Source organism: Ictalurus punctatus, chromosome 16 (genome assembly GCF_001660625.3).
Source record: "Ictalurus punctatus breed USDA103 chromosome 16, Coco_2.0, whole genome shotgun sequence".
Lineage (NCBI taxonomy): Eukaryota > Metazoa > Chordata > Actinopteri > Siluriformes > Ictaluridae > Ictalurus > Ictalurus punctatus.
In genome coordinates this window covers 21,834,008-21,861,223 of record NC_030431.2, presented here as the reverse complement: position 1 = coordinate 21,861,223, position 27,216 = coordinate 21,834,008, and the positions used below count along the sequence as shown (strand labels likewise).

At 39.0% G+C, this 27,216-nt stretch overlaps 3 protein-coding genes across 6 annotated transcripts in view; 1 reads left to right on the top strand and 2 right to left on the bottom strand.

The window, feature by feature from the left end:
- Positions 1-760: 760 nt before the first annotated feature.
- r3hcc1 (R3H domain and coiled-coil containing 1) lies at positions 761-8,446 on the top strand (the record flags this gene model as incomplete). Its single annotated transcript, XM_053686649.1, has 9 exons — positions 761-910; positions 2,069-2,196; positions 3,884-4,021; positions 4,354-4,816; positions 5,480-5,652; positions 5,732-5,802; positions 5,964-6,059; positions 7,565-7,683; positions 7,826-8,446. Coding segments are annotated over 8 exons (1,317 nt in total), but the record flags the coding sequence as incomplete, so codon positions are not given.
- A 1,518-nt stretch (positions 8,447-9,964) lies between these two features.
- LOC108276768 (uncharacterized) lies at positions 9,965-14,112 on the bottom strand. 2 transcript variants are annotated; one of them, XM_017488689.3, is made up of 10 exons: positions 14,024-14,112; positions 12,654-12,869; positions 12,445-12,485; positions 12,213-12,338; positions 11,767-11,820; positions 11,594-11,665; positions 11,399-11,455; positions 11,233-11,304; positions 11,030-11,133; positions 9,965-10,164 (listed from the first exon to the last, which is right to left on the bottom strand). In XM_017488689.3, exons 2-9 carry the CDS (start codon positions 12,865-12,867, stop codon positions 11,047-11,049), a joined length of 723 nt encoding a protein of 240 aa, XP_017344178.1. In that variant the 5' UTR covers positions 12,868-12,869; positions 14,024-14,112; the 3' UTR covers positions 9,965-10,164; positions 11,030-11,046. The 2 variants fall into 2 exon arrangements, with proteins under 2 accessions (XP_017344178.1, XP_017344177.1); XM_017488688.3 differs by having other exon boundaries at positions 11,034-11,133.
- A 2,330-nt stretch (positions 14,113-16,442) lies between these two features.
- Positions 16,443-27,216, bottom strand: part of loxl2a (lysyl oxidase-like 2a) — a 49,987-nt gene continuing 39,213 nt past the window's right edge. For all 3 annotated transcript variants that reach the window (XM_053686648.1, XM_053686647.1, XM_053686646.1), the window contains 6 exons: positions 22,929-23,094; positions 22,582-22,822; positions 20,925-21,040; positions 19,852-19,988; positions 19,270-19,381; positions 16,443-18,951 (listed from right to left, as the gene is read on the bottom strand). In XM_053686648.1, coding sequence (XP_053542623.1) covers positions 18,884-18,951; positions 19,270-19,381; positions 19,852-19,988; positions 20,925-21,040; positions 22,582-22,822; positions 22,929-23,094 — 840 coding nt within the window. In that variant the 3' untranslated portion in view covers positions 16,443-18,883. The remainder of the gene's footprint in view (positions 18,952-19,269; positions 19,382-19,851; positions 19,989-20,924; positions 21,041-22,581; positions 22,823-22,928; positions 23,095-27,216) is intronic.

Genomic DNA, 27,216 nt, shown 5'->3' with positions numbered 1-27,216 from the left:
ATCACTCTGCCTCCGCCGACTCGCCTTCTTCCCATAGTGCATCCTGGTGCCCTCCCTTCCCCAGGTACACGCACCCGGCCGTCCACATGATGCTAAAGAAAACGTGATTCTTCAGATCAGGCCACCTTCCTCCATTGCTCCGTGGTCTAGTTATGATGCTCACATGCCCATTGTAGGAGATTTTGGTGGTGGACAGGGGTCAGCATGTGCACTCTGACCGGTCTGCAGCTATACAGCCCTATACACAGCAAACTACAATGCACTGTGTGATCTGACACCTTTCTATCACAGCCAGCATTAATGTTTTCAGCAGTTTGTGCTACAGTAACTCTTCTGTAATATCGGACCAGACGGGCTAGCCTTCCCTCCCCACACACATCAACGAGCCTTGGGCACCCATGACCCTGTCACCGGTTCACAGGTTGTCTTTCCTTGGACCACTTTAGGTAGGTACTAACATATTAAGACCTGGTGTTTTGGAGATGCTCTGACCCGGTCGTCTAGCCCTCACAATTTGACCCTTGTTAAAGTTGCTCAGATTCTTACGCTTGCCCATTTTTCCTGCTTCCACACATCAACATCGAGAACTGACACTTCCCTTGCTGTTTAATATATCCCACCTCTTCACAGGTGCCACTGTCATGAGATAATCAATGTTATTCACGTCACCTGTCAGTGGTTTTAATGTTATGGCTAATCGATGTATATGCCGCATTATTGTGCCTGCAGTTCCACGTTTCTTCGCTAGAGGCCGCGATAATCCTTCACGCGCCCTGAACCAGCGTTATTTTTAACTAGCGGCATTAAGCCGTTTGAATTTCAACGGGTTCGGAGTGCCGTTTTTTTAAATGAAAAAATCTCTTTTATCAGATTTTTTAAATGCCGCTCTTTCTTTAACTTCTCATCTAAGGTAAGAGCAAATATTAATTAATTACGGGTGAAGACATGATGGGATGGGTGGGTGGAACCCAAAAACTAGTTTCTTACGCTATGACTAACTCTTCTTCCCACCTGTATTCCGGCTCGTACAACCTGATTGGCCAGCAACAAACTTTCCTCCGCGCTCGCTTTGGTTACTAGAATTCTGATTACACAACTGCTTTACGTGTAGCCAACCCGAGCGCAGCAGGCGGGATTTAACGGAATACGGGTGTGAAAATAGCAAAACAATGTCAGCTAGCTAGCTAGCTAGTTAGATACGTTGTAGGGTGCATAGAAGATTTTAGATGTCCCTCATCTCCTGTGTCATCGTTTGTATCGTGTAGATAATAGTTCATGTTAATGAATTAAAAATTGCCTTTAAATTAGCGAACAATGGGGAGAATTATTGATTGGTTGTGCGTATTAGCCAGCTAATTTAGTTAGATATATGGTTAAGGGGTCATTAAACAAGGCAGGAATAATTCATTAATAAAGTTTTGACACTGGGTGGAAGGTACAGCTGAAACAAATGAAAGCTACTAGCCCAAATGACTGTAGTGTGAGTTCTGTTATTGTGGTCTACTTGGATATGTGTACACTGTATAACCAAAAGTATGTGGACACCTGACCATCACACCCATATGTGGTTCTTCCCACAAAGTTAGAAGTACACAGTTATATAGGATAATGGGGTTGAGGTTTAGTTCTTCCACTCCAACCGTGGCAAACCTTCATGTCTTCATGGAGCTCGCTTTGTGCACAGGGACACCATCATCCTGGGACATGTTTGGGCCTCTTAGTTCCAGTGAAGGGAAACTACAGCATACAATTACATTCTATACAAAGCGCACGACAAACGGAGTTATTGACTCCCAAAAGAAGGAACCGATTCTGAACAGCTGAACCGAGTCGTTTGTAATTCCAGACTTTGCTTCCTTCGCAAACCTACGTGGTTTTGTAACAAAAAAAACCTCTGGTCTTCATCTTCATCAAGCTGATTTGTGCCCGTTGCTAAACTTATAGTAAGTTGAATTGAATCGAATTGGTGCGTGTAACGTACAGCGAGTCTCTTCACTGTCGCATAACACTAATGTTTGGATTTATTTGGTGTTTTTTTTTTTTTAATGTATTCTGTCTGTTTCGACAGCTCCTCTACTTTGGCACGCTGGCGTTTCCCTGCTTCGATGGCTCCTACCTGCCCAAGCAAGAGAGTGAATTTGTACATAAAGTCCTTGAAGAGCTGGATGCCTTCCAGCAGAGAGATGATCAGAAAAGGTAGCAGAAAGGCAAAATGATGCCAGTGTACAAGCTTTCCATTACTACGTCACGCCTGGTGCATATTTAATTGATCGTTTCTAGCTCATGTTGATCTAAATCATTATTGTAGGTATTTTAAATCTTTCTAGTATTGGAAACTATTAAGCAGTTACGAAGGCGTTACTGTTAACCTGTAATGGGGAAAAATAAAAAGATCACGGTCTAAATGTTGATGTGATTTAGACCAAGATCAAGATACTTTGTTTGGGCAAGATTCAAAGTGCTACGTGTGGTACAAACCGAACATGGACCATATCTCAAATAACCCCATCCCTACAATGAAATATGGTGGTGGCAGCATCATGTTCTGGGGATGCTGTTCATCTTCAGAAACTGTGTTTTTGGTCAAAATTGAAGGGAGAATGGATGGATCACCCAAAATGCATTTGCATTTGACGCCCTAGAATGTTGCTATTAAGCAAGCTCCAACAACATAACAGCACATCAAAAAAATAGACATAACGGCAGATCCCTGAAGCGCAGTGAGGTAATCGAGCTGAGCACGGTTATTAATTAACGTCGATTTGAAGTAACTTGAGAGAGCATGGATGTTCCATTCCACGTGCTTCAGTTCGCCTCTCCTGAAATCTCACATGCCCTTGCATCTCCTTGCATCCTTCTCTCACATCCTTAGGGGTGGAGCTAAGATGCAAGGAAAGGAAATGAGGATGCACAAATAAGAAATGAGAAGCACCCATGGTGGTTCTGTCTCACAATGCGGTGAAAACTCTCACACAACGTTAATACTATGATTAAGGTGTGTACGTGTCTGTAACGAACTTCAATAATGCGACTAAAACAGGAATACTCCACATGTCTTAATTCCATTTGTGTTTACTTTTGAGTATGACCTTTAATCGGATTAAGGTGATAAAAAATCCCGGTTTACATGCCAGATTCTTAATCAGAGTATCGTCTTAATCAGGTTAATATCGGATTGTTGTCCATGTAAACGTGCTGAATGTAAGTGTCATTGGTAATCTGGTCATTTTAAGGGGGTTGAGTACTTTTGCAAGGCACTGTATGTTTAATTGCTGTTACTTGTTAGTGCGCTTCTGCATCCACGTGTAAAAATCCGGACGTGCCACTGTTAACACCGCGTCATTTACCAGATATTACAGGAATGTGTGTAAAACTGACTTAGTATCCGGTACACAGATAAATATATACGATTACGTCCAGTGGTGCAACATGTTGAAAGCTAGTGTATTTTTTAAATTATTTATTTATTTATTTATTTATTATTAATTGTATTATCCTTACTAACTGTAGAATAAACACACAATTTGTAATTTAATAGCTATTGAAATATCTTTCAGAGGTGTGCACGTTGGGACTGTTCAATCCCAATTCTACTCACTCGCAGAAGTGTTTTTTTCTTCAATATTTTCAGACTTTCCTGTATTCTCGCATGTTAATGAACTCTGCCTTTCTTTTTGTCCACCCTCTCCTGTCCAGGTGAAACTAATCCCTCATTACGGATGCAATCCCAGTCCCAATGCACACTTTTTACCTTCAGCATGCCGTTAACACTCTTCTGTTAAAAGAGATCAGAACTCAGTCATAGAATGTACAAAGAACATTTTTAATATAGTTGTCTGTTTTGTGCTCTTACTCCCACCCCCACACACACACACACTTTAAGCGTCCTACGCTTCCCACCCTTGCCGAGTCGACTGCGGTTTCTGATCCACAAGACGGCGGAGAAGTTCCCAGAACTGAGCACTTTCTCTGTGGGCGAGGCGTGCAGACGCAGAGTGGCCGTCTGCTACTCCGAGCTCAGGTACAGCTGGAATAACTTCGGCACTGTTGGGGTTTAAACTCACAACCTTCCACAGTGACTGTCGCATAATCCCAGCCACTGACTTACACTTTCTTTGATTGCTCATTTCCTATCAGTTTGTCAGTATAATAAGGCATGAGCATTGTGTTGTCCAAGATGGTATGTGTGAATAGACATGCCTGTGTAAATGTCCTTAGGTTGTCCCCACCACTTTTTAGTAGTTTAAACTGTTAAAAAATCTTTTATATGATATATCTTATACCGGTATCTCTGTATTATTGTCTGTCTGTCTGTTTATTCATCCATCTGTTGTCTGTCTATCTGTATGCCAGGTTGCCGGTGGAGGAGTGCAGCAGTGACACAGACGGAAGTGTGTATGAACAGCCGTGTGTGAGCAGCAGAGGGAGAGGGAGAAAATCGCGCTCGGCTCTCGGCAAGGGAAGCAGACGACCGGATAAAGCCATTTATGTTCCCCGCGCTCTGAGACGGTCCGAGTGCGAGACGAGTCTCGGCTCCTCCAGCTGCTCTCTCAGCCTCAGCGTCTCCAAGGAGTCCGGTTCTGACAACACCGACCCTCCACCAGCCAATCACGAGCCTGGAACCGACAGCGCCGATGAATCGGTGGGCGAGCAGGACGCAACGGTGCACGCTGCAGGGGTGGAGCCTGTGGACTGCCATCAGACTATGTCCTATTTCATGGCGATGACTCTGGAGGAGGAAACGAGCAGCGAAGATGCCTCACAAACGAATACGTCCTGTCAGAACGCAGAGGAGACGGACGACTACCACCACGAGGTACAGAGACAAATTCACGCTCTTCCTGTTTATGGCCATGACCATGAGAAGAGCGCAACAGTGTCAGGCTGAGAGTCTCATCTTCAGTCCCCTCCCTCTGAGTGACAGCTCATCTTGCGATTTCAGGAAATGACATCACATTGTTTACAGGAATCACATGATTAGATTTGACATCAGCATGGAGGCCATTATTGGAAAAACTTCAGCAAAACTCAACATAACTCACCCTGAAGGGCCCCCACCCCAAACAGAAACGTTTGTACTCGTGATATTTAAAGGTTAAAATTACGATGTGTTTAAGACTCAACCCCCTCCCCCATTCCTATGAAATACTAGCACGGCTAAGCAATAACTAGCTTCACGTTTTTGTGAATCTAAATAGCCACGTGGCCATCCTCCAAACGTAAATAAAGCTTGAACTGAGTAGATGATATGGTTGGGGTTTTTTCACCATAATATAACAGTGGTGAAACAGAAGGCCATGTTGCTAGCAATCAAACCACTAGTCAGGCTGATTGGCTTCTCTGAATTGTCCTTAGTGTGCAAATGGGTGTGAGTGTGTGCGTGATTGTGCCCTGCGATGGGTTGGCACTCTGTCCAGGATGTCCCCCACCTCCATTGTGTCATTGTCAGCATCCTCTATTTGTGTTTTGTCTTATTAAGATCATGGCCCATTTGAAGGAAGAAGCATCAGCGATAGAAAACGCTCGGAACGATTACTCCAGCTTCGACGACGTCTGGATCGAACACGATGAGTTTGCCCACGTCATTGAGATCTACGACTTCCCATCGATGTTCAAAACCGATGACCTGCTGGATGCTTTCTCAGAGTACAGGTAACGCCAAGCCCAGCCGCCTTAAACCGACACTCTGACCATGAATGGACACTGATCAGTCCGGCTTTGTGTTTTACAGTGAAGGAGGGATGAAGATTAAATGGGTGGATAACACTCACGCTCTTGGCATCTTTTCCAGTGTATCAGCAGGTATCGGTTATCAGTTACATCCCTATATAATGTTTGTAAATGTAATAGTTGCAAGAGCTTTGCTTGCACTACAGAAGATTTCAGTCCTAGATGTGCTGTGTCTTCTCTGCAACTTCAACAACCTCTCTTGTCGGTTATCAGCTGTTTGATTGTGTGTGTAGCACAGCAGGCTCTGTCCGTCAGACACCCACTGCTGAAGACAAGGACTCTGTCCAAAGCCAGTAAAAAGGCCAAAGGCAAAGCAGCAAGACGTGCAGGTAAAAATGTAGTGCCTCACTTCACTCATTACAATTCATTTTTACCATTCTCCGCTCTTATGTAGTGTTGATCAACGTTGGAAAGACAAGAATGCACATCTATATCTGAGCTCATATTGTGTCAAGAAAAAAGGCTTAGCAGTTTCATCCAGTCATAGGCTAATATACTAAAATCTGCTAATTATTACAGGATACCAACATAGTACCTGGAGACGTTTAGCTAATAAACAATTGAACTGTTATAGCAGTGGTAAACGGTAAAGTAGTATTTTGACAGGTTTGGCTCTTGGTAAATAATATGTTGAAACTGTGATGATGCAAATACCGACTACAATCTCACTCAAGCTTGAGAAAGATGCCGGTTAGTTTCCCTTTTAGTTAGTTTTAGCAGTTAATTAGCTAACTAGTGATGTGCTTGTATTGCATACAGTACAGTACTGTAGCAGCGAGTGATGTCAGTAACACCGAGTAGATAACTCGATGTTAGTGGGCAGACATATCAGGCTGTGGTTCTCTCATATATATATATATATATATATATATATATATATATATATATATATATATATATATATATATATATATATATATATATATATATATATATATACACACAGACACACAAATGCAAATGTTTAATACACATCCAGGGAACACTACGGTTGACCTGAGCAGTTCCCAGAACCACAACACACGTACTAGAAATGACAGCCTAACAGCATCACGACACTGTTTACACCTTAGATGCCTCATTACCCTGGTTATGATATCTGTAAGAATATAATATTTCCCACCCCCTGACAGGTGTTATTGTAATGAGGTAACCTTATTAATGTTATGTAATGTAATGTAATGTTATTCACGTAACCTTTCAGTGGTTTTAATGTTCTGGCTGATCGGTGTGTGTATATACACTACCCGTCAAAAGTGTAGGCGCACTCGTTCTTTATTTTTATTTATTTATTTCCACATTTTAGAATCATCAAAACTCTGGAGTAACACAAATGGACCTATGGGAATTATGTTGTGATAAGAAAAAAATCCCAATTAAATCAAAATAATTTAGTATTTTAGCATCTTCAAAGTAGACCTCCTTTTTGGCGAGAATTTCCAGAAATGTATTCTTGGCATTTTCTCAACCGATTTCTTGAAGAATTTCCCCGAGATGCTTTTTAAACAGTATTAAAGGGGTTGGACACTGGACGCTGGACACTTATCGGCTGCTTTTCGGAAATATTTCGCTCCGAGTCGTCTCTTTTTATAAAAAAAAAAAAAAAAACTAAAAAAAAAGATTTTCTGTAAATAAAATGTTGGTTTTCTAATGAAAGAAATGAATACGTCGGCACGATTATATTTTTGTCTACGACAACGATTTCACACATTTAATCACACACGTTCAGATCAAAAGCTTTTTAAGATCATGAGAAACATTTCAGTCGAGTGTCCACAAACTTTTGACTGTGTGTGTGTGTGTGTGTGTGTGTGTGTGATGCTGTAATGCACAGAGTTCCTGCAGCCGGTAAAGGAGCGGCCGCGCACCAATACAGCTGTAGCACGCAGGATGGTGACCAGAGCTCTAGGCCTGAGCGCTAAACGCTTCTGAACACCATTAAGTCATTAGCCTGTAAGTAATATTTTATCATCTGGGGTGTATGTTTAGCAGAGTGTGCAGCAGGAGTATGGGGGAATGGGAATTTTATGTGTTCTCTCTCTCTCTCTCTCTCTCTCTCTCTCTCTCTCTCTCTCTCTGTCTGTCTGTCCGTTAGTGAGCTGTGTGAGCACGTGTGTGAGCGAGAAAGACGAGAGAGACACAGAGACTGCTGGAAAGCAACAAAGTTTCCGTTTGTTTTTCAAGTTGTCTCGCTACACAGAAAATTTTGTTTTTTTATTTCAAATAAAATCATGTTGCTTTATTTTCATTTATTTGACGCCCACTTTACTGAAACCACAGTAATTGTTCATGAATCTTATATAGACATGTTTTAGATGCGTGCCTTTCTCATGAAACTTTTAGTCCATTTTAAACATGTTCACATCCCGTATTGCGTTACACATTTTCCCCCAGTTTCCACTAGAGACGAGGGCTGAGGGTAAAGGGTTTTTTACTCCGAGGTTAATCGTGTTAATAATGGGTTCTTAGTCAATAACATAATGAGCCTTTCTGCTTTTACTAGTAAATAAACAGAATAATTTGGCATGTTTGCTGGCAGGCTGTTGGAAAAAGTCTATGGTTAGTACCTGAAGATTGAAAACTAGACGCCTGACTTGTGAGACTATCATGATCTTAATTACTGTGGACATCATAAAGCTGTAAAACATGCCATCATAATGCAGCTTTACTCTGAGTGTAGTTGTTTATCAAATAAAATTGTTTACTGTTGATTTTACTGAGTGTACTTATCTTTCAATACATAATTTACTGTGTTTTATTATGAGGGGGTCAAACATCAAAGGTGCATAGGCACTCTATTGTTATTCTACCTTTTCTTATTATTAGGGGGCCAAGTACTGAAGGTGTGTAGGCACCTTACTGTTGTTCTAAGTTTTCTTTATTATTCTTCATCTTCTTAAAATTCTGGCTATGGTGTTTAAGGCATCCCATAGAACCGTCTAGTAAAAAGCTGTGAAATTTGACACACTGATTCGGGAGGTTTTGAGAAACATTCTGACCAAATTTGGACCGGGTGCTGCCAAATCTCTAGCGCCATCATCAGGTCAAATTTGGGTCTAATTTGGAAGTGCATTTATGGTCATAACTTTTGAACTGTGTGTCCCAAAATTTAAAAGCCAGGCATCCGTGGATTCCCTGAGTCGAGACAAGCCTCCATTACGTACATTTACATCTAGTTGTCTTACACCATCTTGGATTTTTTCAACAACTTTTTATTTTCACTATTCCTCCTACCAAATTTGGCACACACCATCTTCAGAGTAAGCCACACAAAATAATCCAAACAGTTTGCCAGTAATTGGCCAACGAATCTGAAGGTGATGCTACCTACTGGTCAAAAGTTATAATTACATGCTAAAAATGCTTACATCTCACTGCCATTTTTGTTACTCCTACTCCAAATTTTGTCTAATCTTCACCAAATTTGGCTCACATCATATTGAGACCTGTCTGAACAAGACTTGGCAAAGGAGCTCTGATATTCAAAACCATTCTCCCATAACAGACTGGCAAATATGAATTTGCCAGTCTAAATTCACTAAATCTTCCATGAATCCCTTTGCCTATGGCTCTGCTTTTCTGTGATTCCTTATGCAACAATTATAGCATGTCTGTGAATATGTGGCTTGGCGAGTCTGGGTGCTTGGCCCCCGAAAATTATGCTTGCAGCTTTTTTTATTATTATTATTATTATTATTATTATTATTATTACACATATGGTAAGCTCATGTTTCTTTCACAGGTTTGTTTACCTGATGATGATGATGATGGACCAGCGGCCATGTTTAAACCACCTCAAGCATGACGACAGTTTTACAAGTGTTTATTTATTCCTATTAATCCCCCACAGTGTCAAATCACTCTCTCACTTCAGCTCTAGTCGAACTTTTCACTTCAGGCAGTTGTGTAAACTAAAATGTCCCACTGTATCGAAACAGCATGATAATATCTAGCCTCTTAATCTGGCTCCTTTTTTTTATGAACACTCCTCAGATTAAAAAAATTAGCCCAATTTATATCTGTTTCTTCTCTGATTACCCATGCACATTGATATTGGTGAAATCAAACTGGGTTGAGCGCGGAAAGAAATTTCTGGAAACAGTCGCATTATTCATCTTTATTTAGCATTTCAAACCTGTATTAATGTACTGTTTATCTTTCTGGATGGTGTGATGTGTTTAGATGTGTATGTGTAAAGTTCCTGTTAATACCTAGTTTTATTTATCTAATTAAATATTTTCTTTTTTTTTTTTTTAAATGAGTTATATGGTCATTCTCAGGGTTCAGGGAAAGGAGAAATATCTTTGTATAATGAATTGCTTGCCGAAAAAAAATGGTGACGGCTTCAAAGAAAAAGGTCTGAATGGGATTTCCGTCGTAGTTGTAGACAAATGTCCCTAACACCTTTCCCTTCTCAGACTCCTGGTGCATTCCCTGCAGAGGTAATACACACTTCAGTCAAACACTACACAGTGACTTTATCTATTCATCTGTCTTTGTATTCATCATCTATTACACCTGTGTGCGTGTGATGTTTGGTGTGTGTCAAGGGTGTAACCATGGTATGGACATTAGGGGGGTCCACTTAGTTGTCCTTAGCCCAAATGTATTGTAAAGGAACAACATGCTGTGCAACTTTCCTCACTTTCACTCACATTTATAACAGTCCGTCACAACGTGAGGGTTCACAACGAACTCGGCGGGAGGATACGCAAGTGAATGCAACGTTAATGGTCAAAAACTTCAACTGACGTTAGCCTAGCCTACTTCGTGTGTGTGCAAATATCAAAAGTTAATTGACGTTCTTAAGAACAACCAAGCCATGGTATGATGCCTTCTATACTAAGCTAAGGTCATCTACTATTTAGGTATCTAGTTACTTATGTCTGGGGAAAAAAGCTCGTATGCTCTGCTGCACTTTTCTACGCATGGCTGCTGTCTCCATTTCTTTCAGACTGAGCTGTTAAAATATATCAACGAACTTGCGTTGAGTATGGGCGCAAACAAGTGTACAATTGGAGTGGAGACACACATCTATTTTCCTTAACAAACGGAAATATATTAAAAAGGAACAGACGTAAATAAATAGAATAGATGAAGAAAAGACAGATCCGTTGGCAGGGTTCATTAAAGGGGGGACATATAGAAAATATTTTATACTGTATATTGGGGGGACAAATTGGTATTTCCTCAACATTGGGGGGGTCACGACCCCCCAAAGAATGCGTGATTACGCCCATGGTGTGTGTGTGTGTGTGTGTGTGTGTGTGTGTGTGTGTGTGTGTGTGTGTTATAAAACCTGCCATTTCTCCTCCATCATCTGTTATGATCGAGGAGAGGTTGTGTATCTGAAGACTTGTCTGTCATTCTTGTTCCATCGTTCTTTAAAATGTGTAGCTCTTTCTGAAAAAGACAGACACACACACATACACATATATGAATATGTATTTTTGAAATGAATAAAAAAAATTCCTCCATCTTCCATCTCCTCCCTATTCGTACCTGTAAATCTGTCAGTTTGGTTGCGGCATCTACTTTAAAAAGTTTCAGCGTGTGCACATCAGACATGAGTAGCTGTAAGAAGAGGATTACATCCTATATTTCACATCTGAACAATGTTCACAGAGTAAGAGTATAGTTCAGTGATGTTCAGTGATGGTGTTCTTACCTGTGCCATGTCTTTCTGGTTCTCAGAATACTCCTTTATCAAACGGGCCATCTGAATCTATAGGAAAAACAACAAGAGCTTGGGTCAAACATACTCAGTAACCCAAATCCTTATTTCTCCTCACACTTTAAAAAAAAAATGCTGGGTTATTTGTTCCGACCCAGTGCTAGGTGCAGCATGAAGTTCTATCTGTACCTGCAACTCTTTCATGCTCCTTGTGGCATCTTCTAGAAGGAATCGAAGGTCTTTCACATCAGATCTAAGCGACTGTAAGAAGAGGATCACGTCATGCATTATACATCTGAAAACTGTAGGCATTGTTTCACATAATGTAAGAGCACAGTGATCTTCAGTGATGTCGTTCTTACCTGTATCATGTCTTCCTGTTTCAGAAACTCCTGTCTGAAAAAATCCATCTCTTCCTATGGAGCGCAAAGACAGAGCTCATGTCAGGTCAAAGACACATCATTCATTCATTCATTCATTCATTCGCTTTTCCTGATCTGCAGCAACATGCTGAGAAGGTCAGTCCAGACTTCTCTGGACTTCTCTTCTGCAAATCCAAAAAAAAAAAAAAACCCACACGTATCTATCTACATATTCCCATGATGCCTGCACGCTCCCTATAATTGGAACACACTCTCTGGTTCTTTAAAAAATATACATTTTTAAATAGGGACTGCAGATCTCCATAAATTTGCCCCATATCTCCATACAGCAATAAAAAGGTGTGTTAGGCGTGTGATGAATCGGCGTTTTTTTTTTTTTTTTTTTTTTTTTTTTTTTTTTTTTTTACAAATATTGATCTCGTTACCCGGCGTGTCCTCTGCTGTGTCCACTTCATCACTTCAGAAAAGGTGTTCTTCAATTCGCCGTGTTGCTCAGCCACATGATGGGATATGTGAGAAGACATCACGCTGATCACGGTAGTCATGACGTTCTGTCAGTCAAAACATCAAAGGCAGGTTAGTCACACTTATCCACATATAATGGGCTTTCATTCACTAGAGGAACGTATAGGTGTAAAAATGTGTTTATCCTCATACCCATAAGAATGCAATGCTGGGGCAGAGAATGTAGTAAATGCCTGCAGAGAAACAGAGAAGACTGTCAGAAGCGTGGAAACGCGCACACTTCTACACTCCACACACTGCATTCGTGTCACTGCAATACAAAGTTAGCCGAGTTTCTCTTGCAGTGGTGTGGAATATGGCCTTAATGAACTTGATTTAAACATTTTTGGAACATGACTCACACACAAGGACTAGTGTCAAAAAGCCTAGAATTGCACACCACTGAATGTCCGGGCCCACTTCATTGAAAGACATTATCCTAAAGATCCTAGACGTTATCGTAGAGATCCTAGACATCATCCTAGACATCATCCTAGAGATCCTAAACTTTATGGATAGCTCAGGAACGATATCTTCCTTCTTGTCATTCGTTTCCTTGACTGTCCTGGAATACATTGCTGCAGGAAAAAAAAACAAACAAAAAAAAACACTTAGATCAGGTTATTGTGTTCAAGTGCCACATAGAAATGTCAACTCGCTCATATTGGGACATATACCCAAAACTCCAACACCACTGCTTTACTCTGCACACTTCCTGCTACTAGCTAAATCATAAAAAAAAAAAACTTTTAAAAAGCAAAGGAGAAATCTGAGCGTTTATTGATTTCTTCTGTTTTTGTGTGTATCTCCTAATAAATAGTTTTAGATCTTTAAACGAAATACAACATAAAACAAAGGCAACCTGAGTGAACACACGCTACAGTTTTTATTTATTTAATTATTTTTGTTGAAGCAAAAAGTTATGCAAATATCAAAACTACAGGGGCAAATACATTTTCACACAGGTAAGTAAAGCAAGTGAAATTTATTTGTATAGCACGTTTCACACAGCAACGCTGACCAAAGTGCTGAACAGAGTACAGAAAGTAAAATAGAAACAGAATTAGACCAAATAAAAGAAGACAATAGAAAAAATCAATTAAAAATTTGTTTAAACAATTAAAAATTTGATAAAAAAAAAAAAGCCTGGTAGAAGAGATGTGTTTTAAGCGTATTTTTAAAAGTAGTAATAGAAGGTGCAAGGCGGATGTCCAGTGGCAGTTGATTCCATAGACGGGGGGCAGCAACAGCAAAAGCTCCACCCCCCTTTGTTTTTAACCGGGAACGAGGGACATGCAAAAGAAACCTATCAGGAGATCTTAGACACCTGTTTGATGAATGTGGATTAAGAAGATCCACAAGATACGAAGGAGCTTGATTATTAAGAGTTTTAAAAGGTCCAGTTGGTATTGGATAACGTTTTTGCTTCAATAAATAACCACATTATCAATTAAAAACTCCCTTGTGTGTTTACTCAGGTATGAGATGTACACAAAAACGGAAGAAATCAGCAAACAAAAAAAACAGCAAAAAGGACTGTTGAAGTTAAACACGGCACGGCTCGTGGCTTATTTAAGCGCTGTGAGCTAACCAGCTCAAAATACAGCCCGATGTTGAAGTGTACAGCCTACTATAACTACACTACATAGTTTATACTGAACACTATTACTAATTAAAGCTAATCTGAGTAATTAGTTAATGAAAACAAGGTAATAGTCTCTGTGTACTTTACCTTAACGGTGATCAGTAACATGTAACAAGTGAAACCACTAGCTTGTAAAATGCTGTTACTAAGTGACGATAGAATTAGAACTCATTCTGGAACTGTGATGTCACTGAAAGCCACCATTGCATCATGGGCATTCTGAATATCTGGAGGCCTTAAGATGAGGGAAAACAATGTAATAAACAATAGAATAAAAACAACTGAACAAATACTCTATATATGAGGAATTAAATCTCTAATCAAATCTCTAAGTGAATTTCCCCAGCGTGGGATCAATAAAGTTTATCTTATCTTAAATCAATTATAGACTGTAAATAAAATGTAAAAACAATATTTAACACTAACAGGCTACTGTTATTTATTGACAAGCTAGCAACTTAGTATGTATTAGCCTTTTTCCAGTTTAATTACATTATCAAAGCGGACAAATTGTCTAAAACCAATGAATTAACGTTCATTTCACACCACAAGGCTGCACCTGAGACTGCGGGGGTTTCCTAAGGGTAAACCGGTTTCCTCCCCCAGTCCAAAGACATGCATGGAAGCCTGATCGACGTGTCCAAAGAGTCCATGAATGTGATTATGCCCTGCTATGGATCAATCATGATAATGATAATGATTACCATGTTTGATGTAAAATTCAAACTAACATAAGTTAAAAATAAATAAATACATTTATAAAAAAAAGAAAAGAAAGAAAGACAGGGAAAAGCTATCCCATGCTAAGTTACTTTATCTATTTGTTTAATTCTTGCATTGATTTGTTGTTAAGACCATTCAAATATTTTGCCATTTTGTGCTGGGACCATATTTTTTTTCTGCCCAGGAGAATAAATTGAATAAATCTATTGTTAAATAAATAAATAAGCCAAATGTTTTCTCACACAATCCACTGTTCTTCTCAAGTTTTCACTCCCCCTAATCAAAACCATTTAAAGACCCATCACGATCACAACCCCTGAACTCATGAACATGGCCTTCTGAGGAGGACTTTAATCATTTAATCATTTAGGCCACCGTCAAGACATATCATCCAATCTTGCCATATTTTTCCAATATGAATGACTAAAATGCATGATGATAATAATCAGGTAAAACTGCATTTGATCATTTCATCTGCATTAAAGAAGACCTGTATAATTAAGATAATTTTTTCTCCTCCTGCAGTAAACCTTCTGAACTTCATCAGCCGTCACCTCCGTATCCCTGATGTGATCTCTGGGCAGTTAAATACAGAATCATAATGATGACTTTCAACGAAAATGATAGCACAAATACTGCTCTATATATGTTATTTGGCTTGTGTCTAATCAGATCTGATGTATGTGTGTTATGTTACAAATGCATATATGAATACTTTTTATCATGTTGAGACTGTGTGTGTGCATCAGGACTGAGCACGCAGGACGAAACACACAAAAAAAACGGTCACACAAGCAAGAGATTTTTACTTTCCAGAGGCAAACCTGGATTATTCTGACAGGTTTTTAATTTTTTTTTTTTTATTATGTCTCCATGTTACCCAGAGATATAATTATACAAGATATATTTAAAGGTAGTGAAAACACATCTAACAGCACATAGTGTTTATCTTACAGCTTCATAGTGCGGTTTAGAAATAGGAAATCATATCTCAGTGAGGAAACAAAATGTCCGTCTTCAACTATTTACTGTACACCGTCACCCTAAAAATGCTGCCTGCGAGCCTTAGTTAAAGCGAATGCAGCCACCGTGTCCTCCATGTCCAAAGACCATGACCAAAGACCTTCAGATGTTGCGTTCACTTGAAATTAGTGCCAGTGCTGAGAACCTGTCTTGGCTCATTGTTGACCTGAGCTATGTTTTAGTCAGCTTTAAAGCTGAACAACATCTTTTACTAGAGGCAAAGGCGACAGGAAGAGTTAGCAGCAGATGAAGTACAATGCTCAAGTTTCCATACAGATAAAAGTTTGTGGACACTCGACTGAAATGTTTCTCATGATCTTAAAAACTTTTGATCTGAAGGTGTGTGATTAAATGTGTGAAATCGGTGTTGTAGGCAAAAATATAATCGTGCCGACGTATTCGTTTCTTTTATTAGAAAACTAACATTTTATTTACAGAAAAGTCTTTTTTTAAACGGACGACCCGGAGCGAAATATTTCCGAAAAGCAGTCGATAAGAGTCCGGCGTCGGTGTGAACACCTTTAATACTGTTTAAAAAGCATCTCAGGGAAATTCCTCAAGAAATCAGTCGAGAAAACGCCAAGAACACATTTCTGGAAATTCTAGGCAAGAAGGGTGTCTACATTGAAGATGCTAAAATACCAAATTATTTTGATTTATTTTGGATTTTTTTTTTTATTTTTATTGTTTTCCAGTGTTTCTGGGTCATAGTGGTAAGATCCACATTTATTACAAAAATTGTAAAAAACCCTCAAAAGAATAACTCATAAATACGCTTTTATTGTAGAAAACAAGGCACAATGTGAATCGTACATTCAACAGTAAACACATCATGATGCGTTAACCACTCGAATGGCTGTAAACGCCCTCATAAAACAGAGGGCACGTTCACAAAACAGCAACACGTTGTTTGTTTTTTTTGTTCTACTTTGCTTGACTTTATCATAATTAATAAAACAAATGTAACCAAAAAAAAGAAAAGAAAGAAAATCCCTGACTTGCATGCTCGATGAATTGTCTATTTTGCTGATCAGCTGTTCTTATAAAAACCTGCAGAATTTTATAAAAACGTGCAATACAAAGCCGTAAATATGTCGAGAATACGCAAAAGCTGTAGATATTGCTCGCGGTTTGACGTTAGCACGACGTGACGTCATTTGAGTACAGAAATTAGACATTACAGTTCGTTTTCAAGTAGGCATGTGCCGAAGATCTTAAGAATTACTTCAAAGATTGCCAAAAGTCGTCATTTAGCTAACTAGTATAATACAGCGTAATGGGCAGCGTGTGTAACTAGCTAGCTAAACTGCGTTAGTTAGCTGTGGTTGTGAGGTTTAGCTATAAGAGCTAACTTTGTTTATACATGCTGCCCATTAAAACAGAAGGGGTAGATTTGTTTTGTTGTGTTGTTTTTTTTTAAAGAAAATAATTGACGATAATACCACCAGTACCTTTTATAAAACAATTATTGCAATATGGAACTTTAATACTGGCACATGCCTAATTTCAAGTGATCGTTGTATTCAGTACAGTACATGTCTCATAATTTGAAGAGAGTGAGTGGAAAGTAATGATTGTGAGCCTTGAGTAAAACATCTTGTTGACTTACATGTCGCACCAGCATTACAGCTACCTTAGCTTAACTTTCGACTAACCGTTGGTGCATGCGATCAGCATAACTTACGATTTATTTTATTTGCACTGGAGCTACAGGTCTAATCAGCTAACAAGTAAGGAAAGGTTTCAGTATGTTCAAATGGAATAAAGGTGAACACAATCCTCTCGGCTTGACTGGAGGGTATCTATGTTCATGGTGTCCTATGTTCCTCAGCTCTATATAGCACATAATGGGAACCTGAAAAACTTTATTCATGACATGGGTCATTGTGAGAACTCGTCAAAGGGGATTTCTGTTCCCCAGCACTGCCGGACCGTTCTCAGTATAATAGGTCTAGACTTGAGGGAGCTAAAGAAATGGTCAGATCCATGCAATCAGAAAAGGTCATAGCTTCTTTAGGTGAAAACTAGCCTCTCATGATAGTTTGGTTTTGCCTCCAAATATGCAAGTGTATATATTTTTTTCTGCATTTAATTTAATGTAATTATGTTTGAACACTTGTTGTAAACTGTGATTGACATCTCACTGTTAAAATGTCCAAACACCCAAACATATTGTTGCATTATGTGCTATATAAATCAGGGGAACATTTGACCGTGGCTAAGAATTAGCTAGCTAGTACACAGCTGTAAATATGAACAACATAAAAGTCAGCTATATTGTGAGTTAATTTGTCTTCTTTCTTTTTTTAAAAAATGTTGAACAAGCTAAATAATGCACAATAGTGGTCTTCTCGTAATCACAATGAAAACAGAACAGCGTTTGAGTGTAGCATTATAGTGGCTAGTTATATAGCCGGCTAGTTTTGTGCTAACTGCATGTGCTAATCATTACACTCACCTCGAATGATTGAAATGAAAGTTTTTCAGTGTCTCAAACAGACTCGATGTGTTTTCTGACACAGGCTAGTGTCTATAAAAATGAACAAAAGGATGTCCCTGAATAAAAACATTTGAAGCTAATTTTTGAGTCCTCACAGTTTGGTATTCCTCAGCACCAGCACCAGACCCAGGAAGGAGGTAGGAGTGTGAAGGTAGTAGAAATTGTATGGTAGAAATGATCCTGATGATGATTATACCAGATAAATGACTGATAAATTCATGCAGTTTGCATAATGCTTCCCTTACTTGTTAGCTACATTAGTGTTAAAGATCCAGTGCAAAACAAACAAAGCAAACATATCTTGGCTGCTTGACTACAAGGTGAATAGTGTGGCCATTTTACTTTTACCTGATACTTTAAAACTCTTTGGTCAGTCTGAGAAAGACTATCAAAACAAATCTAGTACATACTAAGCTAGCAGGCATTTTGGAGCTCGTTATTTTACCTCACTACATTCCCTACTACAATAAATTACTATCAAGAGAAACTAGGTATCCGGTGCTGCTCTCGGTTGGTTGTGGGTCGTTCGTGATACAGGTATAGAGCTGTAATGCCAGATGTCGCATCTTCTAGACAGTAAACAATGTAATGTTGGGTGCAGGATGGTCCCGTCAGCATCCCCCTTCTAGTGGTTGGTTCTCGTGTAAGAAGTCCAACTGGGCTCCATTCCACTCTTCACTTTCCTCTCTTTGGCTATTTTCCTACCTGCGCTGAATCTGATTGGTCATTATTCCTGTAAATTCATCAACGTCCGAACTTCGAGAACCACCTGCAGGAATGAAGGAATCACAATTTGTGAGGTTTTGGTGTAATATTTGATGAAGTTCTGTCTTCGAACACTAAAATCGACTTGTTAATACGGTTCTATTTGGAAGCAATCGCCATTCTGAGCGATCATGAGACAATTATAAAGTAACTCAACCCAGATAGCTGAACTAGCTGAACCCAGATAGCTAAATAAAATAAATCACAAACATCACTAGACTTACTGCTGCACTTTGCTCTTCTGTTCTGTAGTTTTTACCACGTAGGAAGTGACAGCAACTGAACAGATGATTGGACCGCACAGCGCTGAGTGAAACCTCACCTGTTTGGCAGTTATAGGTCCAGAGCCGATATCCATCATAGCGACATTTACACTTCATGATGTTATTGGTGTAATCCGACTCGGCTACTTCATAATTAGGGTTAATCACAACCTGTCACAGAGAGAGAGAGAGAGAGAGAGAGAGAGAGAGAACAGTTAGCTGCTGTAAACAGTTTTATGATAGATACTGTCGATTGCAAAAGTTTACACGACCTTAGGACAAAGAATGAAACAGGATGTTCAGTGTGTTAACAGGCTTCAGATTCGTTACTTCATTATTACATGTAAGAGAAATATTCAAATAGTGTAATTTAAGATATTAATAATGGGGAAAATTAAAATCAATCCAAATAGTTTGCATCCCCTTTTTTGAATTTTGATGTAAATATTATTTTGTAACTTGTATCCCCATCGAACCTCCTTCATAACCTCTGAAAATTATTATTTTTTAAAATATTATTTTATGTTTCGTCGGACGCACAGTACACCCACGTTTTCTTTTTACCATCTTGGAATTCTTTATTTTTTCGATGTAAAAGTTTTTGTAAATGTTTGTAAATACAGGTATATTTTCAGACAGACCTGCAATATATAATCTCCGGGTTTGACGTCAGTGATGTCGATCCACTGGCAATCGATGTCGTGTCTGTACGAGTCCCAGCAGCCCACTGTGATCCCCTGAGCACCGAAATTAGCACACGCATAACGCTTCTGTATACCTGCAGAGGACAACCATCATGCCATCAAACCCAGGAATGTCTCATAGAGTTATTATATAAATCGTAGATATAAATAATCACAAATCGTTTATTTTATATCTACAAATTGCATACAGCTATACTTGCATCTATTATTTCCATCAATACATCACATAGTCTACATCATTTACTAGGTACTATTTGTATATATTTGACAAATGTCTATTAAAGTATTACCTCCATGTACATATTCGTATATCATTACTACAATTACAATGAATACGTAACCTACATTTACATATTTATATTCTATTACTACAATTACAATGAATACGTAACCTATATTTACATATTCGTATATTATTACTACAATTACAATTAATATGTAACCTACATTTACATATTCGAATATTATTAGTACAATTACAATTAATATGTAACCTACATTTACATATTCATATATTATTACTACACTTACATATTCGAATATTATTACTACAATTACAATTAATATGTAACCTACATTTACATATTTATATTCTATTACTACAATTACAATGAATACGTAACTAACATTTACATATTCGTATATTAATACTACAATTACGATGAATACGTAACCTATATTTACATATTCGTATATTATTACTACAATTACAATTAATATGTAACCTACATTTACATATTCGAATATTATTACTACAATTACAATTAACATGTAACCTACACTTACATATTTGAATATTATTACTACAATTACATTGAATATGTAACCTCCACTAACATATTCACATATTAGTACTATAATTAACTTATAGCAATAATGAAACCCTTAATGTCTAAACCCATTGTTCACACCAGCAGTAGATGTGCCACATCAATACTGTCTGTTAATGTCTATCAGTTCATTAATACTGAACTGATAGACATTTTGTTGAGTGTGAGTGTGTGTCTGACCTTCGTCACACTCGCTGTCCTCCAGGCAGAAGCTGGCTTTGTGACCTTCGGCCACTTTAGTGCCGTTCATACTCAGAAGGTCGTAGTGAGTGAAAACCTCCATGCTGTGGTAGTGCCTAACACACACACACACACACACACACACACACACACACACACACACACACACACACACACGAAATGCTTACATACTGTATGTTAATGCATGACAGGGTTATCATTGTTAAGAAATACTAAAACTAGATTAAAAAAAAAAAAATTATTAAATATTTAAATACTAGCAGTTGGCTGTTGGAGAAAATGTGGACATGAACACAATGACTACACTTACATGCACATCAAGTTCGATTTAAGGGCTATACTCGGCTTGCAGCCATCAGTGTTAGGTAAGTTACTCAGACCACTACAGGTTACTAATTACTACTTTAAAATTGTAATCTGATTACTGCATGTAAAAAGTAATCAGATTACTAATTACTTTACTTTCAAAGCCTATCAAACCTACAAAAATACACTACAAAGTGAAACTCATAGTTCTTTCACTAATTATAGCACACGTCAATGTATGATTTATCAGAAAAAGTCGGATTTATCTTAAAACCTGCCTCGGGTGTTGACAAAAACTTTTCTAACCGGGCTAGTTTGGTGTCGCTAGCAAAAGGGGAGGCACAGCTAAGCTACCACTGTATGGGTTGCAAAGCACATTATCTTTCCTTATACTCTGTTCATATCATGTTCACGTAAACTGGAACTCATACAGACATTTACACACCTTGTTTTCCTGCTCAGCATGAGAAGACGTTACTGTTTCAGTTTCAACCCCTTTAATGGTTTTTAAAAAATGTAATCGCCATATATCCATTTTTCCTGCGCTAGCATTTGGCAGAATTTGTCGGCCAATGAGACACCAGTTTTTCCACGTATTTTCCTGTAAACCTTGTCTGACTGGTCTCGCCTCAGTTCACTGGAGATATAAAATTACACCACTGCCGTCATCTTTTACTGACGTTCGGCTACGTAGTGACGAACCGCTCCGAGTGGAGAATTATTCAGCGCTAAGGAAAAATCTTCGACGCGTAACGTGATTTATTTTTAAAATACATTTTACTTAATATTGTGTTCTTAACAATAAATTTGTAACGCAAGTAACGTCATTTCATTGACATCAGTAACTGTAATCAAATTACATCAATTTATGTAATGCGTTACATTACTGCGTTATCAGAAAAAGTCATTAGAGTACAGTAATGCATTACTTTGTATCGCGTTACACTCAACTCTGGCAGCTATATTCTGAATATGATGTTTATATGCGTCCGGGCATCGGAATATTCCTGTTTACATGGTTGCTGTAAGTATGACTTGAATACCTATCCTACAGCTAAGTATCTGTTAGCACCCACAATTCCTTGTGAACTGAGCCTGCGCGTATATATATCTCCTTTCAGTGGATTTTCTGAATAAGGTGTTTCTATGAAACAAATTTCCGATTAAAACGGGTATATTCCAGCGATGGAAATATTGTCTGAATCTGAATCAGGAAATCGGATTGTCGCGTTTACAGTACATGACTCGGTACTAATTAGAATATTACCAACATGACTTGATGTGCATGTCAACGTAGCCATTGAGAAGAGGTTAAGACTGCGGTCCTCACCTGTGACAGTCGTGCCACTCCCAGGCATGGGGTCCAGTGCGGGGTCTGAAGTCGCTGCGGCCGTTGTTGTGGATCTGAGAGGAGAAGCGCAGCAGTCGGCGGTACGAGGACGGGTCTGCCGTGTTGGCGCTGTTGGAGAGACACTTCTCCTCATGAGCGCACTGCAGAGCGTACATCGGCCGGTCCTCCAGATACGTGGTGTGTTCAACAACCTCTGCGTTTAGTACCAGGTCCGAGGCGCCTGAGACATAATTAAATATGACTTTAACCCCCATACACACACAGGGCATTAACACTTATTTTATTATACTATCGTGTGTGTGCGTGTGTGTGCGTGCGTTGCTCACTCTCAGTGCAGGAGACTCCAGCGGCGAATCTTCCACCTCCTCTGGGGCAGTTGACGTGTTTCCCGTGATGGAGACACTGAGCCAGAGTCATCTCAGTACCTGAACACCGAACTCCACTCATCAGTACAGAATCAGCACCGACCTCACCCTGCCAGTACCATGTCTCCTAGACACACACACACACACACACACACACACACACACACACACACACACATTACAGTTAATATATGTATTGACGGAATTAACACACAAATGACCATCAACACAAACATTACTACTAAAATACCTTCCGATATGCTCACAGTGTGCAATGTGAGTTGCAATAGCAGTGTGTCACCACCAGAGAGCTCCACAACTACACTGTACAGAAATCAAGGCATGAAAACAGCTGGGGAACATCTGGAATTTCAACATGTGCTTTGGAGAGAAATGTCCTAACATTTGTTCAATGTTCATTTACATTATACAAAGAGTTATACAAAGTGTTTGTGTGTGTGTGTGTGTGGGCATGCGTGTGTGTGCGCGTGTGCGTTTTTGTGTGTGTGTGCGTGTGTGCGTTTTTGTGTGTGTGTGTGTGTTTGTATATAGTTACTCTTTAATTAATTGTATATTCTGCCAGTCCAAGCTCATTGTGTGTGTGTGTGTCTGTGTATGTGTGAGTGTGTGTGTGTGTGTGTGTGAGTGTGTGTGTGTGTGAGTCATACCCCCATTGCAGTGGTTCTAATGGCACACCATCACATTTTCCATGCACTACATCCTTTCTTTCCTCTATCTCACCCATTCACTCTCTATCTATCTGTCTTTCTATCTCAGCTTTTGTCCTCCCTTTCACTCCATCCATATCTTTTTCTTCTCTCTCTCGCTCCCCCTCTACTTTCCCTCTCTATTATTTTCTTATTTCTCTTACTCCATCTCTCTATATATCTTTAACACTCTCTGTCTGTCCCTGTCTCTCCCATTCTTTCCTTCCCTCTCTTTTCCATTATATCTCAATTTGTCCCCTTCTAATCTCTCTCCTCTCTGTCTTACTCACTCTCTCTCTATCTCCTCCTCCCTTTTTTCTCCATCTCTATCTCTCTCTGTCTCTCTTTCTCTCATTCAGCTTTCATAGCTCTCTCTCTCTCATTCAGCTTTCATCTCTCTCTCTCTCTCTCATTCAGCTTTCATATCTCTCTTTCTCTCATTCAGCTTTCATCTCTCTCTCTCTTTCATTCAGCTTTCATATCTCTCTTTCTCTCATTCAGCTTTCATCTCTCTCTCTCTCTCATTCAGCTTTCATCTCTCTCTCTCTCTCTCATTCAGCTTTCATATCTCTCTTTCTCTCATTCAGCTTTCATATCTCTCTCTCTCATTCAGCTTTCATCTCTCCCTCTCTCTCTCCATGTCTCTCTCTTCTCACTGCCTCTTTCTTTGAGAGTCTCTCTTCCTCCTTCTCTCCCTGTTCCTCTAACCCTCTCTCCTTCTCTCCCACACTCTCTGCACAATCTATAAATCTATTCTTCTTCTTCCAGAAACCCATTATTAATCTTGTTTAGCTAGAACCATGTTCTGAATCCAAACACACACACACACACACACACACACACACACACACACACACACACACACACACACACACACACACACACACACACACACACACACACACACACACACACACACACACACACACACACACACTGGAGCTTGAGCTTAACATGGCCAATTTTACACAATTATTATTATAAAAAGTCATGATGGCTGTATGGACCGGTCCAGTTTCCACTCATAAACTCCCCCATACGAGCCCACTGTGGCCAACCTACACACACACACACACACACACACACACACACACACACACACACACACACACACACACACACACACACACACACACACTCACTATTCAGGGGCGTTATCAGAGTAGAGTACTGACTCTGGGGTTATTATTGGTTAGTTGTGGGTCTGAAGTAGTACATGTGACTGTGTGCAAGAAGAAATCGCATTACGCCTCATTTCCATTTCCCTCCATCATCCCCCATCCTCACCATGAAACGTATATCAAAAATAAACTTTCTTCTCATATGGAAAATAAACAGGCTTGGGAGTAACGGAGTTACATAATTAGGATACAAAAAACTGGTAACTGTAACCATTACAGTTACGTCAAAAAACAATGTAATCAGATGACAGGTACATTTTGTAAAAAGAAATGGGATTACTATCAGGATTACAATTTTTTTTTTCATTTAAAACCACAGAAATTAATCTTTTGCCAGGACAGAATATACACAGCTGCTTGATTATAGTTCTGGTTCTCTCTCACCAGTCATGACTCACGTGAGCAACCTCCTGGTGCATGCGTAAATAAATTTTGCACAAAGTTAACGTCGTAGAAACGAACACAACTTGTTCTCTGAAATGCGTTTGTTAGGGTGACCGTACGTCCTCTTTTTTAGACGCTTACAAAAAAGCGTCTAAATTTGAGAAAATGTCTGGGATTCAGCTTTAATTTCATTATGATGTGCTTATGGTCTAATACTGCATGACGTGTGCGCATATTCGCATCGCTTTAACCCCTTTCTGTAAGTCCCGCCTTCTCGCACACCGATTGGCCGATTATAAAAGGCTTGCAGCAACTATTGGTCAAATTCCTGCCTCTCAACCATTTGCCTACTCTCGGTGAACACGCGAAGGTGAAGCTCTGTTGTCTTCGGTGTCAAACAGTTTCTTCACAATAACAGCAAATGCCAGCTGTCCTTAGTCGAAACAACGCCCATGACCATATAAGGTCATTTTTAATTTCATGTTATCACATTGCTTCGTATTACATGCCCATTCAAAGGTATAAATGATGGCAGAAGGTTCACTCATGTCATCTGATTTTATTTTATTCCATGGACATTCAAAAGAATGTAGGATGTAAATTGTATTTATATATATATATATATATATATATATATATATATATATATATATATATATATATTTTTTATATATATATATATATATATATATATATATATATATATATATATATATACACACATTTATATGATGCTAATACTGTGTCTTTTTCAGTGTATAAAAGTCTGCATTCATAGTAACACTGTTTTGAACACTATTATTTTTAAAGCAACCCTCCCAACCCTGAAAGTTATTATCCAGCTTTGAAAACTCTAAGTATTAAAACAGATTATCCAACTGTAAATATAAATGACTATAAATGTCATTCAGTTTGGCCTCCGTTGGGTTTCTCTGTTCTAACTGAGCCAGCGTTCAGGCTGCGTGTAATCCTAGTTCCAGTATATTTATTCCTATGGAGACTTCAGGAGGTCACATGACGTCACTCGTCTTTCTGTTTCAGTTCATATGAAAGTTAACCGCGGCTACTGTTGCTTAGAATCATTACACACAGGTGTAGGCATGAGCTGATATCACTGTTACTTTCAGATTACTATGATTGTCTAAGCTTTTATCGTGGTTTTTATCATATCTTATTATTCTTATTATTCTAATATTTTAAATGACTTTTTCCATCACCACACATCTTCAGAGGACTTTCTTAGGAATATATAAAGTAAAGATTTTTTTTTTTTTACGGACTATTAAAGCCACTCCTAAGAGAGGGAGAGGGGAAAAAAAAAAGAAAATGAAGACAGTAAATAAATAAATAAATACTTTTGAAAAGTAATTGACTAGTTACTAGATTTCTACACTTTCAACAAACTCTGTAGTCATAAGTTTGGGAAATAAAACAAAAAAGTGAAATAGGAAGGAAGGAAGCTGGGGTCAGGGTGCAGGGACAGCTGTGATGCAGTGCCCCAGGAGCAGGGAGGGTTAAGGGCCTTGCTCAAAGGCCTAACACCAACAGGTTGGCAGTGCTGGGGATTGAACCCCCGACCTTCTGACCAGTAACCCAAAGCCTTAACGGCCAAGCCACCACTATATCACCTTTATTAATAGGCATTGTTTCAAAGATGACCAAATGTTCGCTTCTCTAAATATGTCAAAAAGCCAACAATTTCTATGTGGTGTACTTATTTTTTCACATAACTGTGTGTGTGTGTGTGTGTGTGTATAAATATATATAATTGCTCTTATACCACATAGTGCTCTACAGTATAAAGTATGAAACAGCGTATAAAACAATGGCTTCTTCATTGTGTGTAGTACAGGATACTTCACTCTGACACGGCATAGTTCTGGGGCTCTTCTGTTCCGTAACGTTATATGTATGTGAAATGATGTATGTTGTTACGCAAAGCTAATTTACTGTACATTAATGAATAACACATTTCTG